General features: G+C 35.4%; 1 protein-coding gene and 1 long non-coding RNA gene across 16 annotated transcripts in view; one reads left to right on the top strand and one right to left on the bottom strand.

Annotated features, from left to right (window-relative positions):
- The first annotated feature begins 923 nt into the window (after positions 1-923).
- LOC149091998 (uncharacterized) overlaps positions 924-17,160 on the top strand; it is a 31,715-nt gene continuing 15,478 nt past the window's right edge. Inside the window, exon 1 of the long non-coding RNA XR_016196451.1 lies at positions 924-1,022. This is a non-coding gene — a long non-coding RNA (uncharacterized LOC149091998). The remainder of the gene's footprint in view (positions 1,023-17,160) is intronic.
- On the bottom strand, positions 3,634-15,695 carry Ekar (Eye-enriched kainate receptor). 15 transcript variants are annotated; one of them, XM_089257619.1, is made up of 13 exons: positions 15,539-15,695; positions 15,315-15,476; positions 15,008-15,247; positions 14,783-14,949; positions 11,098-11,334; positions 10,887-11,033; positions 10,350-10,553; positions 10,088-10,291; positions 9,912-10,013; positions 6,392-6,847; positions 5,189-5,390; positions 4,021-4,209; positions 3,634-3,963 (listed from the first exon to the last, which is right to left on the bottom strand). In XM_089257619.1, exons 1-13 carry the CDS (start codon positions 15,612-15,614, stop codon positions 3,659-3,661), a joined length of 2,691 nt encoding a protein of 896 aa, XP_089113745.1. In that variant the 5' UTR covers positions 15,615-15,695; the 3' UTR covers positions 3,634-3,658. The 15 variants fall into 15 exon arrangements, with proteins under 15 accessions (XP_089113745.1, XP_089113751.1, XP_089113753.1 ...); XM_089257625.1 differs by having other exon boundaries at positions 6,392-6,445; XM_089257618.1 differs by having other exon boundaries at positions 3,635-3,963; positions 9,912-10,016.

Genomic DNA, 17,160 nt, shown 5'->3' with positions numbered 1-17,160 from the left:
GACGTTTGTGCGCAGTTTCCCAGAGGCTATCTGGAGAATCTGGGGGTGACGTCAAACGCCGCAGGCAGATGGTAAACAAAAGCTTCAAAGTCTACATGGTCGAGATGCAGACTCTCATGCAGCCATTGCGCTGTGGAGCAGACCAATGGGAGAGTGCCACGCAATTTGGCAGGTAAGTGTCGTCACCTCAGATCACGCCACTTTACCGTTTTTATAGGCGCGAACGGCAGAAAGGCCCTGCTCCAGAGCCGAACAGGCCCCGTTAACGACCGAAAGAGGGCTGGGCTTTACACAGGCAGCTCCATACGGGGAGTCAGAGTGATTATAGAGAGTGAATATTCAGACTGAAAATAGTGCCGTGTACGTGAAAGTCAACGCGACACAGTGGTTGCGCTTGTATGGGGAGAGCGGCCAAAAATACTTCTAGTGGACATAAAATTATGAAATTTTCCCAAAATTCTATAAAAATATAATAAGTAATATAGCATGCCTAAATAAGTCGTATAGCCCACCAGCACCCTACACCAATACGTAACCTCAAAACAATTTTTTTTATACCCTGAACCCATTGAAAATGGGAAATCAGGGTATAATGTTTTTGTGTAAAAGTATGTAACAGGCAGAAGGAATCATCGCAGACCCCATAAAGTATATATATTCTTGATCAGCACGACGAGCTGAGTCGATATAGCCCTGTCCGTCTGTCCGTCCGTCCGTCCGTCCGTCCGTCCGTATGAACGCCGAGATCTCAGAAGATATAAGAGCTAGAAAGCTGAAATTTTTTGTGCATACTCGTGTATACCATACGCAGTACGAGTTTGCTTTATTTTTTCGATAACTCATCCGATAACTTTTTTATCGAGAATAATCGAAAAATTGATTTTGTTTTTTGAGCCTCATCGGAGTACTAATAGACATAGAGACTTCAGATTTACTGTGTATATATATATGATGAATACAAACATTTTGTAATCAACAGATTTTGGATACCACGCCCCCTTCGCCCCCAATTCGTAAAAAACGTATTTCAAGTACTAGAGACTTGTGCCTTAGAATGTACACACATATGATTACGCTCTGAAAATTTCATTAAGATTGCATGTCTACAAAAAAAGTTATTCATTAAATAAATTCTCATACTATTGCCCACACTGCAGCGCAGCCCAAGCGCAGTCGCTGCTTACTGCGCAGTTAGCAGAGCACAGGCGCGTGAGGGTGGATGCATGTGTATGTATGTGTGCGTGCATAAAAGAAGTCCAGAATGATAAGAATATCAGCTTGGAGGGTTCAGGGTATCTCCTAGTCGAGCAGTCTCGACTAGAGTCTTCTTACTTGTTTTTAAATATAACATTAGAACAAAACAGAAGATTTATTAAAAATAAATAAAGCAAATGGTAAGAAAAAACTAAAATTATCAAGTTATAAGATTATAGTTACATACATTTACTCTTCTAATAATAATTGGAATGTACTGTTTAATAATTTTGTTTTTTTTTTTTTTTGTGCAAGGTAACTTTCCTTGACGATGAAATCTTTTTTCGGCCTTCCATGAACAGTTGCTTTGGGTATTGATTGGTGGTCACAGCGCAATGAAAATGTTTCCTTTTCTTTTAGCCAAACATTTTGATATTGCATTACAGAGAATTTTGTACGAATGTGTTTTTGCCAAAGAGTTGTGAATCTTTTACAAATGTACGAAATACGCTTTGACAAATCATCCAGGTCAACAATGTAACCGCTCTTTTTAATTTCAATGTGTACAAATTCTATCAGTGTGCCTTTAGTTTTTCTGCATTGGTTCCATTTGTTGTGCACCAAAAATCAAAAATTCAATCAACCCAATCAAATAAAAATGATTAATTAATAAAAGAATAATCAATTTTCAAAATCATATATAACCACAAACGACGAAAACAGAGACAAAAACAACAAAACATTACGCCAATCAGACGATTCGCAGGGCACAGCTTATCTTTAATAATGGGAGACGCCGTCACTTTATTTACGTTTATAAATACATGGGCAAATTCGAACACCTAAACTAAACACAGTTATTACCTTAAACAACAGACAAATACGAGGATAAAAAACATTTCTGTGGAATTTTGTGGGATCATAACTAAAAGTCCACCAAAACAAAAAAAAGACGCTTTAAAACACACATAAAAAGATTAAATCAAACAAATTAATTGCACAATAACAATTTGATTATTTGACTAGTAGTTTTAATTAGAAATTAGAGTAAATACCTTGTATTTCAAAATCCATACTAAACAAATTAATCTGGATCACTTAAGATAACGTCTGACCACTTTGAAATGCAGCGCTAAAGTGAAAAAAAGATTACTGAGCGCATCAGCTGTGCGAAAATGAACAGGTGTTCGGCATTTCAATGCTATTTTTAGAAAGTACCAGTGCAAATCTAGAAAAAATCGGTTTGCCATTAAGAAGTTTGGACATTCACGAGACAATTTGTGTGGGTTTTGTCAAAATTGGTTGCGATGGAATTTTTGACTTTTGGCCTATGAGCGCAACCACTGTGCGCTGCAGACATAAAGCTGAGAAGGCTGAAGCATTTGCAGAACACTTAAGCTCGGTTTTTAAACTCACTCAAGACGTTATTTCGCCTATCACGCACTCATTTACTTTTTCGATCAATTTATTTTTGTTTCACTCTTGTTAATTAATATGGCTAATAGGTTGAAAATGAAAATAATAGACATGTATACATACGTATGTACGTATATTTTATCAGGATAGAATCTAGTCAAACACTCTCGACTAGAGTTTTCCTACTTGTTTTTATTAATTTTTACCTTAAGAATTATTATAATAGTAATGATATTAACTATATTTAAACTCTTTTAATATTTATTTTGTTTCCATTTTAACACTTTCTTTTCATAGTATCGTTTTGGTGATACTATTGTGATAATTTTATAGTTTTAGTTGTCTGTGGATTTGTCAATAACTTTTAGTTAAGTTACTAAAAACCTCCTCTGTTGATGATCGAAAAAAAAAACTATCACGCCTCTTTAGGGGCGTAACGTTTCGAAAAATACCCTGTAATTTTCATATCTTTGAGCGTAAGCATTCAAATGTTGCAGTTGGAGTACCGTTATCTCGTTCTAAGAACTGACCGAAAATGAAGTGTCTAGTAGGGGCATGACAAATCGAGACAAATCGGGAAAAGCTGAATTTGGGAAATCGTCACCATAATTAAGAATATATATACTTTATGGGGTCTGCCACGCCTACTTTGGCCGGGTAAATATATTTAACAAATCCATGATACCCAGATTTCCCATTTTTAATTATTTCACGGTATACAAAATTCGAAATTGTGAAATTTGAAGACTCTAGCTTGAATACTAGACATTACGCCAAAAAATCGGTCTTTTTGGCCATAGTGAAATGATTTGCTTTCTTAGTTCAATGATACCATTGTTCAAACATGGCTGTGAATGGGGATATATGTAGCTGGACCTGCAAATAAGGTACATAGACTGAGTATGTAGTTTTATTGATAATACATATATATGTTATGTTTGGCTATATAATATTATTTAATAGTTATATCTTTGAATAAATAATAATAGGCGTCAGAGAAATAATAACTCTAAATGCTTAAAATTATACGCTTAAATTTAAAGGAAAATTATTTTTGGCATTGGGCGCAGCTATTATTAAGTTCTGGACGTTGGCGTTTATTAGTGCACCAAAATGCAAATCGCAGTTCCTCAAACATTTCAACCCATAAAGAACGAGACGGAGGTAAATAAGCCAAATTGGTGCTTGTTTGTGAACCCTTAACGGATGTATAGCTTAAATGATTTGGATTTTTACAACTGCTTTGATTCATTCGCATCAAATTTGCTTGCTGTCGGAAGTTAATTACAAATTCGAGGAATGAAACAATAAACGCCACTAATATTCCTGTAAGCAGTACTACAAAAACGCCACCTGTAACATATAAAAAAACCTAAAATATTTATATATTATTTGTAAACTGGACTTAACCTATACTGTCGAGTCCCAATGCATTCGCTTTCGACTGCTTATTACTGCTTATCCGTTTACATGTCTCATCAGTGTTTTTCCACCACTTATCATATAACATTTGAATATCTCCTTTTTCTTGAAGTTCCAGTATAGCCAACGATATCTTGTCTCGCCATGGAGATCCTTTAGGTGTAGCAATGCCGTATCCTATATATTTTTAATTTAAAATAGAGTTTAAATATCTACTGTTTAAAGGTGAAATATATTTGATAACATTATACCCTGAACCCATTGAAAATGTGATATCAGGGTATAATGGTTTTGTTAAAAGTATGTAACAGGCAGAAGGAGGCGTGGCAGACCCCATAAAGCATATGTATTGTTGATCAGGGCGACGAGCTGAGTCGATGTGGCGATGTGACGCCGAGATCTCAGAAGATATAAGAGCTAGAGAGCTGAAATTTTGTGTGCATACTCGTGTATACCATACGCAGTACGAGTTTGCTTTATTTTTTCGATAACTCATCCGATAACTTTTTTATCGAGAATAATCGAAAAATTGATTTTATTTTTTGAGCCTCATCGGAGTACTATTAGACGTGGAGACTTCAGATTTACTGTGTATATATATGATGAATACAAACATTTTGTAATCAACAGATTTTGGATACCACGCCCCCTTCGCCCCCAATTTGTAAAAAACGTATTTCAAGTACTAGAGTACTTGTACTTGTGCTTTGGAATGTACACACATTTTGACCATATAATTACGCCCTGAAAGTTTCATTAAGATCGTATGTTTACAAAAGAAGTTATTCACCAAGTAAATTCTCATAATATTGCCCAAACTGCAGCGCAGCCCAAGCGCAGTCGCTGCTTACTTACGCAGAGCGCAGGCGTGTGAGGGTGGATGCATGTAAATGTATGTGTGCGTGCATAAAAGAAGTGCAGAATGATCAGCTTGGAGGGCTCAGGGTATCTCCTAGTCGAGCAGTCTCGACTAGAGTCTTCTTAATTGTTTTAAAAGAGTGTTTGAGACTTGGCTAAAAATTACTATACTGTTCCTCATTCCAAATTAAAATTAAACTGTTTGCGGATAATGTATGAGAATCATGCAATCCGATACGCCAGAATGCTACTTGTTTTTGTTTCTTTTTTTTTACAAATATAATATATAAAACTATACCTTTTGTGTCTAATAAGCCACCGATCTGCGTTAAATTGCAGTCTCGTTGAACAATATAGTCAAGCATTGTAGATTCCATTAAGAAGGCGTAGTTACCCTGGTTCACACGCCTTATTCCGTCCTCGTAAGTAGATGTAAATGCCATAGGTTTCTTATTATCCATAACTCTCCACATCTTTTTATAAGTTTCAATCATGGAGTCCTAAAATTCTAGTTGTTAATATTCTAAAGCTTCGAATACTTAAAATAAACATAGGTAAGCTCCTATGATTAATATCGATTCAATTCTGTATCGAAAATTAGTTATAAATATATATATATGTATATATATATATGTTAGGATCTCAATGTTTTAAATGCAAATTCATATGAATGTTAGAATTTCGATTCTCCAAATTCTCCGGTTGCCTAGGGCTCCGTTGAGGAGAAATTAGGGCCTGAGTTTATCTATTAATAACCGTTCTAGTATACATATAGCTCGTACATACACTACGCGTCATCAGGTTAGCGCACCACCTTAACACCAACTTTTTGATAAACGAACAACAACACGAACTTGAAAGGTACAAGTTTCAGCATTCGAGCACTACAACTTTTTTGATTTAACACCTTATAAATAGGAGATATACACCAGTATGTATTCCAAATTTGTAGTCGTTAGTTTTCACCTAAAAATATTTGTTCATACGGAAAGACGGACGGACGGGCATGCACAAAACCAATATATTTAGTTTCGTGAATGAGTATAAAAAAATTGTTTATTATTTTATTAACCGTCATTAAAGATTTTTATTTATATTCTGAGCCTATTCTCAATGGAAGATAATAATTTTGTTGAATATATGTATGTATGTATGTATATAACAGTCAGAAGGATGCGTGGCAGACCTCATAAAGTGTATATATTCTTCAAAGAGGTGACGAGTTTGTTTCAGAATATAAAAAATTCTCGTGATTTGGTAGTCGATTGAAAATCTCCAAAAGCCTCGAGCAGTCTCAACTAGGGCTTTCTAACTTGTTTTATAAAAATTTTAGGAAGGTGCATCATGTTTCATTAAACTGTATGAGTGGTACTGCAACTTTAGTGGGACAGTGTGTAGATAATACTAGATACATAATCTCTGCTTATAGAAACATATTCAAATTATTATTATATAAATTTTATATATGTATAAATTTGAAATGTGCTCAACGTACACTTACCCGAAAAAAAGTCATTGTGGATCCACTTTCTAAAGTCCCGTAGGAAATTTCTGTCTGGCTAGCCAAATCGTCAGCATTTTCGATAGGGTTAATCATACGTTCCACAGTTAAAAATGCTGCCAAGTTAGCAGTATATGATGCAACAATAATAAGGGAAAAAAATCCCCAAGTACTACTTATAATTCGAGTAGAGGTAGCCCTCGGATATATATCTGACCCCTGCTGCATAAGCGTCCCAATAGCAAACCAAAAACTATCTGATATCGAAAATTGGTTACTTATTGTTAAATGATCAATATTACATGGATGAATACTACGCCATTCAATCGGAGATAACTTTGCTAATAAATATATTGTTAATGATACAAGTAAATATGCCACTAAAACATAAATCCATATTTCGATTGCTAATGGGTTCATAAATGAAAATAGTCGAGTTGGTTCAGTCGTGGGCACCTAAAAAAAAAATAAGTTTTCATACATTATTCATTCATTTTTATGCTGTATTTTTATACCCTGAACCCATTGAAAATGGGAAATCAGGGTATAATGGTTTTGTTAAAAGTATGTAACAGGCAGAAGGAGGCGTGGCAGACCCCACAAAGTATATATATTCCTGATCAGGGCGACGAGCTGAGTTGATTTAGCCCTGTCCGTCTGTCTGTCCGTCCGTCCGTCCGTCCACCCGTCCGTATGTATGAACGCGTCGATCTCAGAAGATATAAGAGCTAGAGACTTGAAATTTTTTTCCTAGGTCCGTGTGTATCACGCGCATATTGAGTTTATCACTAAAAGTCGATAACAGCTCCCGATATTTTATTATCGATTAAAAACCTTATTGAAAGCTATTTTTTTTAAATTATATCTTCTACACCTTTAGAGCTAGAGCTTCCAAATTTTAAATGTAGAGTTATGTGTATTTTATATAATTTTGATTTTTGTTAAAATTTACCCCCCACCACTAAATTCACCCCCTCACCATCACTTTTGTAAAAGGCGTATTTCAAGTACTAGAGACTTCTGCTTTGGAATGAACATACATCTGAACATTATAATTAAGTTCTGAAAGTTTCATTAAGATACGTACGTCTAGAAATTAAATTATTCAAGAAATAAATTCGTATTATATTGCCCGCACTGCAGCGCAGCCCAAGCGCAGTCGCTGCTTACTGCGCAGTTAGCAGAGCGCGTTCTAATACGTTCGTGTGTATGTATTTGTGCCTAAACGAAGTGTAGAGTGAGTAGAATATCAGATTGGAGGGTTCAGGGTATCACCTAGTCGAGCAGTCTGGACTAGAGTTTTCTTACTTGTTATACCCTGAACCCATTGAAAATGGGAAATCAGGGTATAATGGTTTTGTTAAAATGTATGTAACAGGCAGAAGGAGGCGTGGCAGACCACACAAAGTATATATATTCCTGATCAGGGCGAAAGCTGAGTCGATTTGGCCCTGTCCGTCTGTCCGTCCGTATGTATGAACGCGTCGATCTCAGAAGATATAAGAGCTAGAAACTTGTGAATTTTTTTCCTAGGTCCATGTATATCACGCGCTTATCAAGTTTATCACTAAAAATCGATAGCTACTCCCGATATTTTATTATCGATTAAAAACCTTATCGAAAGCTGGTTATTTAATTATATCTACTACACCTTTAGAGCTAGAGCTTCCAAATTTTAAATTTAGATTCATGTGTAATTTATATAATTTCGGTTTTTGTTAAAATTTACCCGCACCCCTAAATTAACACCCTCACCGACACCTTTGTAAAAGGCGTATTTCAAGTAGTAGCGACTTGTGGAATGTACTTTGAGCTTTATGATCTAGTTCTGAAAGTTTCATTAAGATCGTACGTCTAGAAATTAAATTATTCAACAAATAAAGTCTCTTAATATAGCCCGCACTGCAGCGCAGCTCAAGCGCAGTCGCTGCGTACTGCGCAGTTAGCAGAACGCGTTCTAATACGTGCGTGTGTGTGTATGTATACTAAATTTCTATGTGTGTGGTTGGAGTTTTCGGGTATGTCACAAGAATAATTACATATTTCATAATATTGCATCAGCCTCTACTTAAGCTGTGATTGGTTATCATACCCTTAACCCATTGAAAATGGGAAATCAGGGTATAATGGTTTTGTGTAAAAGTAAATAACAGACACAAGGAATCATCGCAGCCCCATTATATATTCATAATCAGCACGACGAGCACGTGCATATAGCTCTGTCCGTCTGTCCATCCGTACGTCCGTTTGTCCGTATGAACGCTGAGATCTCAGAATATATAAAAGCTAGAGACCTGAAATGTTGTGTGCATACTCGTGTATACCAGACGCACTACGAGTTTCCTTTATTTTTTCGATAACTCATCCACTGATGATGATTACAAAATGTTTGTATTAATCATATGTATATACACATTAAATCTGAAGTCACCACGCCTAATAGTATACCAATGAGGCTCAAAAAACAATATCAATTTTTCGATTATTCCCGATAAAAAAGTTGTCGAATGAGTTATCGAAAAAATAAGCAAACTCGTACTACGTATGCGTATGGTATGCACACAAAATTTCTCTCTCTAGCTGTTATATCTTCTGAGATCTCGGCGTTCATACGGACAGACAGACGGTCGGACAGGGCTATATCGACTAAGCTCATCGAGCTGATCAAGAATATATATACTTTATGGGGTCTGCGATGATTCCTTCTGCCTTTTACATACATTTTAACAAAAACATACCCTGATTTACCATTTTCAATGGGTTCAGGGTATAAAAAAAAATAGTATCGTATTATATTGGCCACACTGCAGCGCAGTCGCTGCTTACTGGTCTGGTTAGTGTTACTGCGCAGAGCCCTGGCGCGTGAGTGTGGATGCATATGTATGTACATATGTGACCGAATAGTAACTCACGCACATGTGTATGTATGTATGTATGTATATGTGTGTGGTATAGGGACAGCCAAGTTACTCGCGGTATATACATATGTATTTAAGCACCTGATTTAAATGATCGTGAGTAAGGCCTATCAGAATGCATTTTTAAAAAATGTAGTATCTGATCAGTGGGCAAAATGGGATGCGATTATCAATCCCTTGCATATTTGTATGTACACACATTTACAGGTGCATGCAAGTAAAAAAAAGTGTAAAAATGCAAGTGCACTTGTCAGTGTAGTCAGTCAGCTACTGAAATATAAGCGCGCCTCTTTAATTCAAAACCCAAAATCGTTCGCATAATTTTAAGTTGAGGTAAAGTCCCAAATCCGAGAAATACACGAGTATGTGTTCCAAATTTCAAGTTTCTAGCTTCGAAAAACGCGTCTACAAATACGGACAGACAGACAGATCTATTCCTGATCAGGAATATACACTTTATAAGTTCTGTCACGTCGTCTGCTTTACACATACATTTCAACAAAACCAATATACTTTGACTTATACTTTTCAAAGTATTCAGGGTACAGAAATTGCTATAACACTTATAACGCATGAAAGTTTAAATATAATTACATTCATACCTTAAACAAAATGCTTATTCCTAGATTCATAAATGGTTTAGTGAAATCTATAACACTCTCTCTGGCATATGTAATTGTCATTGAACCAACAGCCAAGTCCGCCTTCTAAAGGAAATAAATTTCTCAAATCAGAGAAAACAGTACAAAAAGTTGTCTTTGAAAATATTTATGCCCACATATTTCATAAGCTGAGCCACCATTCCATTCCATTGACCTGTTTCTGGATCTTTTGCGCCATACTTTCTATCGGGAACCAAATCTAATATGTAGTCAAATCCAACTTCATGCGAGATGTTTTCCAAAATATCAACACAAAATCCGTAAAAGCGTTCATTTCCCGTATAGTTTTTTCCATAATGCATCATCACATAAGGCGTTTCCTAAAATTGAAGACTATTTTAAAGCACGAATTATAATGCTAAAAAATATGTCACAAACCAATATAGTAATTACGACCAAAGTTACATTCATTGAACCAGCATCAAAAAATAATGAGGGCTCTGTTATATTAAGATGATTTTGAGGCGTCCATTCACCAACTTTTACTATAGAATGTTGCTTTAACTTGATTAGGTCGAGCTTAAATTGAATGCGTTGACCTTCTTTGAATTGTATGGGTCCGGTTAATCCTTTCCACTCAACCTATTTTGAGTTAAGGTAAAAATTTATTTGGGCTTTAAAATTTTTAGAATGGAAAATATAAATTTAATAGTTTGAGTTCTATATGGTACACATCTTAGAGTAATAATAATTGAATAATTTTTCAATATTGGAGGATTGGTTATGGTTATACTTATTTTTCATCGTTCTACAAATTAAAAGTAATATCCATTAAAGGAAACGTCCAACTCGATAACGACCGTTTCCCTGATCACAAAAATATTATAACATGATTTCCGATTTTCTATGGGTTAAAGGTGCAATCAAGCGAGGAGATTGAAACAGTTATAATAATAACAGCATTCGAAAGTTTACCGCATTTATATAGTTGATCAAGCTAAGGCCGCCATTCCACGGCAGTTCATCATCACAAGTCAAATTTGATAGCTGAAGCAATGGATAAATTGACTGTAAACCGATAGCAAACACATATACGGCGTCAAACATCAGAGCCGCCTCTGTCTAATAGTTATTAAAAATAAGAATAGTTCAATATAAAAGAAAAATATTCATATTCAAATCATACCTCGATACTAACTGTTTTCCTTGATTTATAAGTAGACTCCTTTCGATTCAGAATTCGCCGATTATGATATTCAATGTCTTTAAGAATTTCTTTGACCGCTACATCGCCTATGTCAACAAGCCGAAATGATGTTATATTTACAAAGTTATATTTGAAATCTTCTAGATCGAAATTTTCTAAGTCAAAGCTTGTGAAAAAGTAGTGATATTTATATTCATTCATTTGTTGTTGAAGAATCTAAAATACCAGTAAATAAACAATATTAATTGATGTGTTAAGTTAAAATTATCTAGTTAGTTTATTATTATACGAACTATAACTTTTAGTAAAGTAGAAACAGATTGATTGAAAGCAGAAGTTATAAGACCTTTACCTATCAGACAGTTCGTTCGCGCTCGGAGAACGTTTAATTTGTTATACCCTGAACCCATTTTCAATGGAAAATCAGGGTATAAGGATTTTGTTAAAAGTATGTAACAGGCAGAAGGAGGCGTAGTAAGCCCCACAAAGTGTATATATTCTTGATCAGAGCTGAGTCGATTTAGCCCTGTCCGTCTGTCTGTCCTTCCGCCCGCTCGTATGTATGATCGCGTTGATCAAAGAAGATATAAGAGCTAGAGACTTGAAATTTTTTTTTCTAGGTCCGTGTATATTACGCGCATATCGAGTTTATCACTAAAAATCGATGACTACTCCCAATATTTTATTATCGACTAAAAACCTTATCGAAAGCTAGTTATATAATTATATCTCCTACACCTTTAGAGCTAGAGCTTCCAAATTTTAAATGTATACTATATGGATTTTCTATAATTTCGATTTTTGTTGTATTTTATTCTCTCACTTCTGAGCCACATTTCGCGAACGTCAATCGTATCGCTCGCTCATGATGTCCGTCGAAAGAAAGTCACAAGAATAGCTCAATTCAATGCGCTCAAGAGAAAACAATAAGTAAGAAGGCTCTAGTCGAGACTGCTCGACTAGGAGATACCCCGAACCCTCCAAGCTGATATCCTTATCTTTCAGCAGCGACTGCGCTTGATCTGCGCAGCAGTGTGGGCAATATTGTGAGAATTTATTTGTTGAATAACTTCTTTTGTAGACATAAAATCTCTGAGTAAAATGTGTGTACATATATCCATACGCAACCACATGTAAATAGCAACTGCGCTTGGGCTGCAATATGGACAATAGTATAAGAATTTACTTGTTGAATAATTTCTCGAAAAGTAAGAATATTTTCATGAAACTTTCAGAGCATGATCATATTGTTTAAATGTGTGTATGTTCCAAAGTAGAAGAAGTTGGCGAAGGGAGCGTTGAATCCAAAATTGGTAAATAACATAACCTATGTATTCATAAGAAAATCATGTCAATTTATCGATTACTTCTGATGAAAATGAATATTGGTGGAGTAATTTAAATAATAGCAAAAATATAAATTCTATACACTATAAACTGCATTGAAGATTTGGAAAGTCTAGCTGTAAAAGTGAAGGAGATATAATTTAATAAGTAATTTTCGATAGGATTTATAATCGATAGCAAAATAACTGGACAAAAACAAGTAAGAAAGCTCTAGTCGAGACTGCTCGACTACGAAATCCCCAGAACTATACAAGCAACTGATATTTCAATAATAGTTTGGAAGCCCACACGCATATACAGGCGATTGCGCTTGGGTTGCGCTGCAGTGTTGGCAATATAATGAGAACTTATTTGTTTAATTTCTAGACGTACGATCGTAATGAAACTTTCAGAACGTAAACATAATGTATAAATGTATATGCATACCGAAGCACAAGTCTCTAGTATTTGATGTACGACTTTTACAAAGATGAGGGTGAGGGGGTGGATATAGGGGCGGAATGTAAACTTTAACAAAAACCGAAATTGTATAAAATGCCATGCCTCCTTCTGCCTGTTACATACATTTTAACAAAACCATTATACCCTGATTTCCCATATTCAATGGGTTCAAACAAAAAAAAGTAAGAAGACTCTAGTCGAGACTAGAGATACCCTGAACCCTCCAAGCTGATATTCTTTTCATTCTGCACTTCTTTTATGCACGCACTCATACATACACTCATACCCTCACGCGCCCGCGCTCTGCTAGCTGTGCAGTAAGCAGCGACTGCGCTTGGGCTGCGCTGCAGTGTGGGCAATAGTATGAGAATTTACTTGGTGAATATCTTCTTTTGTAATCACACGATCTTAATGAAATTTTCAGGGCGTAATTATATGGTCAAAATGTGTGTACATTCCAAAGCACAAGTTTCTAGCACTTGAAATACGTTTTTTTTCAAATTGGGGGCGAAGGGGGCGTGGTATCCAAAATCTGTTGATTACAAAATGTTTGTATTTATTATATGTATATACACAGTAAATCTGAAGTCTCCACGTCTAATAGTATTCCAATGAGGCTCAAAAAACAAAATCAATTTTTCGATTATCGAAAAAATAAAGCAAACTCGTACTGCGTATGGTATATACGAGTATGCACACAAAATTTCAGCTCTCTAGCTCTTATATCTTCTGAGATCTCGGCGTTCATACGGACGGACGGACGGACGGACGGACGGACGGACAGGGCTATATCGACTCAGCTCGTCGTGCTGATCAAGAATATATATACTTTGTGGGGTCTGCGATGATTCCTTCTGCCTGTTACCTACTTTTACACAAAACCATTATACCCTGATTTCCCATTTTCAACTGGTTCAGGGTATAACAAGTGCGTTGAAGTCGGGCATTACCATCAGCAATTTAGTAGCTCAGTTTAGTTCTAATACAGTAGGAAAAACAGTATTTCCTTATTTGTCACACCCCTACTGGGCGTAGACACCTCATTTTGACCAGTTCTTAGAACGAGCTAACGGTAACCTAACTGCAAAATTTGGATACTTACGTTAAAAAAATTTGAAAACTACAGGGTATTTTTCAGTATGCCACGCCCTTAAAGAGGCTTAAAAATGATTTTTTTCCTGTCGATAGAGGAGGTTAAATTACTAGTCTTAACTATCCAAATTTGGAGCTTTTTGATATTATACTTTATATATGGTCATACGGACAGACGGACGGACATTGCATTTAACTTTCGTGAATGAGTATACAAATTTTAGTTTAAATTTTGTTTCTAGGTCTAGCTCTATCTACTAATTCGACGCGTTCATACGCGGACGGACGAACGAACATATCGTCGTCCTGATCAATGGGGTTTGCCACGCCTCCCCCTCCCTGTTATATACTGTTGACAAAACCATTATACCCTGACTTCCCATTGTAAATGGGAATAATAAATGTGGGTCAAACATTGTTCGTTGAGAAAAACTTATTTTGCCACAAAAATAATGCACAATTGGTGTGCACATGGAAAATGCCTGTGTGGGAAGCCCGAACCTAAACGTAATGGGTCCGAGTAAATACAAAGTGATCTGAGAACTTGTGCCCAAAAAAAATTAAGAAAAACTTTACATTTTGTGTCCGGTCTATGTGTTATAAGGTTAGTGCTTGACGAAATTAGTGTTTTTATACAAATGTTATGCTGTCTAAATACATTTAAATTATTGACGATGGTGAATATTTTTTTTCAAATAAGCAGCCTATTAATTTCTGAAGAGGTATTATGTTTTTTCGCTTTACGTATATACGATATAACAACTATATAAAAAAAATAAGTTACATTTTTCAATAAAATTGAAATTCCAGCGGAGTTCGTGTCAATAAGAATGTTATGAATTTCATTGCTTTTAAATTCGTTAAGGACAGTCAAGTACGAACCAGACGATACTTGTCGGATATGCAGCTCTGCTTGAATTGACCGCGAAAATTGATTTAATATTAGTATTCCTGAAGAATAAGCACATTATACTTTAAAGTTATTTCAATAAAAGATATGAATTTTTACCGTGGTCCTTTTCATATAAAATACCAAACCTTGTCCAATTTAAATATCGAATGACATCAATGAAAGCTTGATTTATATATTGTTGCGATGGATGAACATTTATAGAAAATTCTTGAGCTGATCTTCCAATGCCTATATCTGGTATATCCAGATCATCGCATATTGAATTAATGTGTGTGGCCAACAAGGAATCCGCTGGACTAAATATAGCCTGAACACCATATTCAATAAGATTGCAAACTATTTAGTTTAAGAGTGTAAATTTAATACAATTTTATAAAAACAAATTATTTTCATTAATATTTACCTTTTTGAACGGTCTGAAATGAGTCCTTACCGATGTACTGAATATTATGTATGAGATTCAGATCAGGGAGAAGACTTTTGTCATTATTTACCCTATGAACAGCATATTGGAAAGCCACTTCAGGATCGATTCTTTGCTTTGAAGTTATTGGAAATAGGGCACCTTTAATTACATACATCGGTTAATTATTAATTTTTTTTTTATATTTATAAAACTATACCTACCCATTTTTATTACCGAGCTCGAACTAACGTAGGTAATAAGATTAAGACTAAGTAAAATAGTTGTCAAAATACTCATTATAATACAAATTCTATAAACAAATAAATTTTACTTTTATGCGCTGACTATTTTTGTTAAGGTTATGTAAAGGAAACCATACAAATACAATGAAAATCGAAAAAGAAGAAGAAAGGTGTAGTCGACAATACTTACTTGAAAATACCCTGTGTTGAAGCGTCAAGCGTACAATTTCATAACAAGTTTCCATCGGTGCACTCATGATCCACTCTTTCTTCTCTGGTTGATGGATACGTTATAGGACACAATCAATACCAATTTTTTTGACTCAGCCGACACATAGACATGTAGTAACATTTTTTTCAATGTCGAAAAAATGCACTGCTCGGCTCGGTCTTATGAGGCTCGCGCAGTGAAATGAAAGCACGACAAAAGCAGTGCCCTGCGAGCGCTGAGTGCACTGCTTATGTGCTCTTTTACCCTTACTCTCGCTTTCTCTTTCCCTCTCTTCATACTCTTTCTTTATGATCTCTCAAATAGCAGCAGCGCACCAAAATTGAAATTGTTCTCAACGATCCCTGATCTTTCCTTTGAGTGAAGAGTATACGGAATTTCTAAAAGCGTTTGCCACGTTCATGCAAAATTTTAGCTTTTCCATGATTATTTCTACGAAGGGTATGCAAGCGTTGAAGAATATAATTTCCCGACGGGTGTGTATACACATATGCAGTCCCTTACGACATGTATGAGCATTTGTGTTCCGCGTGCGCAACTCATGCTGCCTGTAGAAATTGTAAAGTCCAAAATTTGCCAGTGGTTGGTCTTACGGACTATCTACTTTACACAAATTTTCATACATGTGTTTGTGTGTATGTACGTACATTTACATATATATATATATATATATATATATATATATATATATATATATATATATATATGTAAATGTACGTATATATATTTATAACTAATCATGTTTATAAATGTCTGTATATCTATTATATATAATTATTATTATTTTATTTTAACCGAAAAACTTATCGTTACAAAATTCAAGTGAGGTACGAAATACACATGTCATATTATACTCAAACTGTACTCTTTAGTGCCCAAAGTTCTTATGTATAAAGGCTCATTTGACAGTTACTCTACAATTCAAACCACTCATCAATCATATTTCTCACGCACAAATAATCATCCGTGGCAAACGCTGTTAAGATTACGGTGTATCCTTCACTCAAAAGGAATGATCTGAGCTCGACGCGAACTAATTTAAATTTTTGTGAGCTGCTGAACTTGATAATTTGATAGCCCATAGATAGAGAGAAGAGAGTGAGAGAAAGTAGGACAAAAAACGCAAAGCGCATACGACGGGACCATTTCGGTTGGGTGCTTGCAGCGAACTGATTTCGTCGTGCTATCTTTCATTAACCAAGCCAAACAAGTAAGAAGGCTCTAATCGAGACTGTGCAGTTAGCAGCAACTGCCCTTGGGGTGCGCTGCAGTGTGGGCAATATTATGAGAAATAATTTGTATAATAAAATCTTTTGTAGACTGACAATCTAATTGAAGCATTCAGGACGTTAAAATGATTGTACATTCTAAA

This window comes from Drosophila navojoa, chromosome 3 (genome assembly GCF_054131105.1).
Source record: "Drosophila navojoa isolate 15081-1374.11 chromosome 3, UAZ_NAV_1.0, whole genome shotgun sequence".
Taxonomy (NCBI): domain Eukaryota; kingdom Metazoa; phylum Arthropoda; class Insecta; order Diptera; family Drosophilidae; genus Drosophila; species Drosophila navojoa.
Note: the sequence above shows the minus strand (reverse complement) of the source record. Positions and strands in the feature narration are given on the sequence as shown.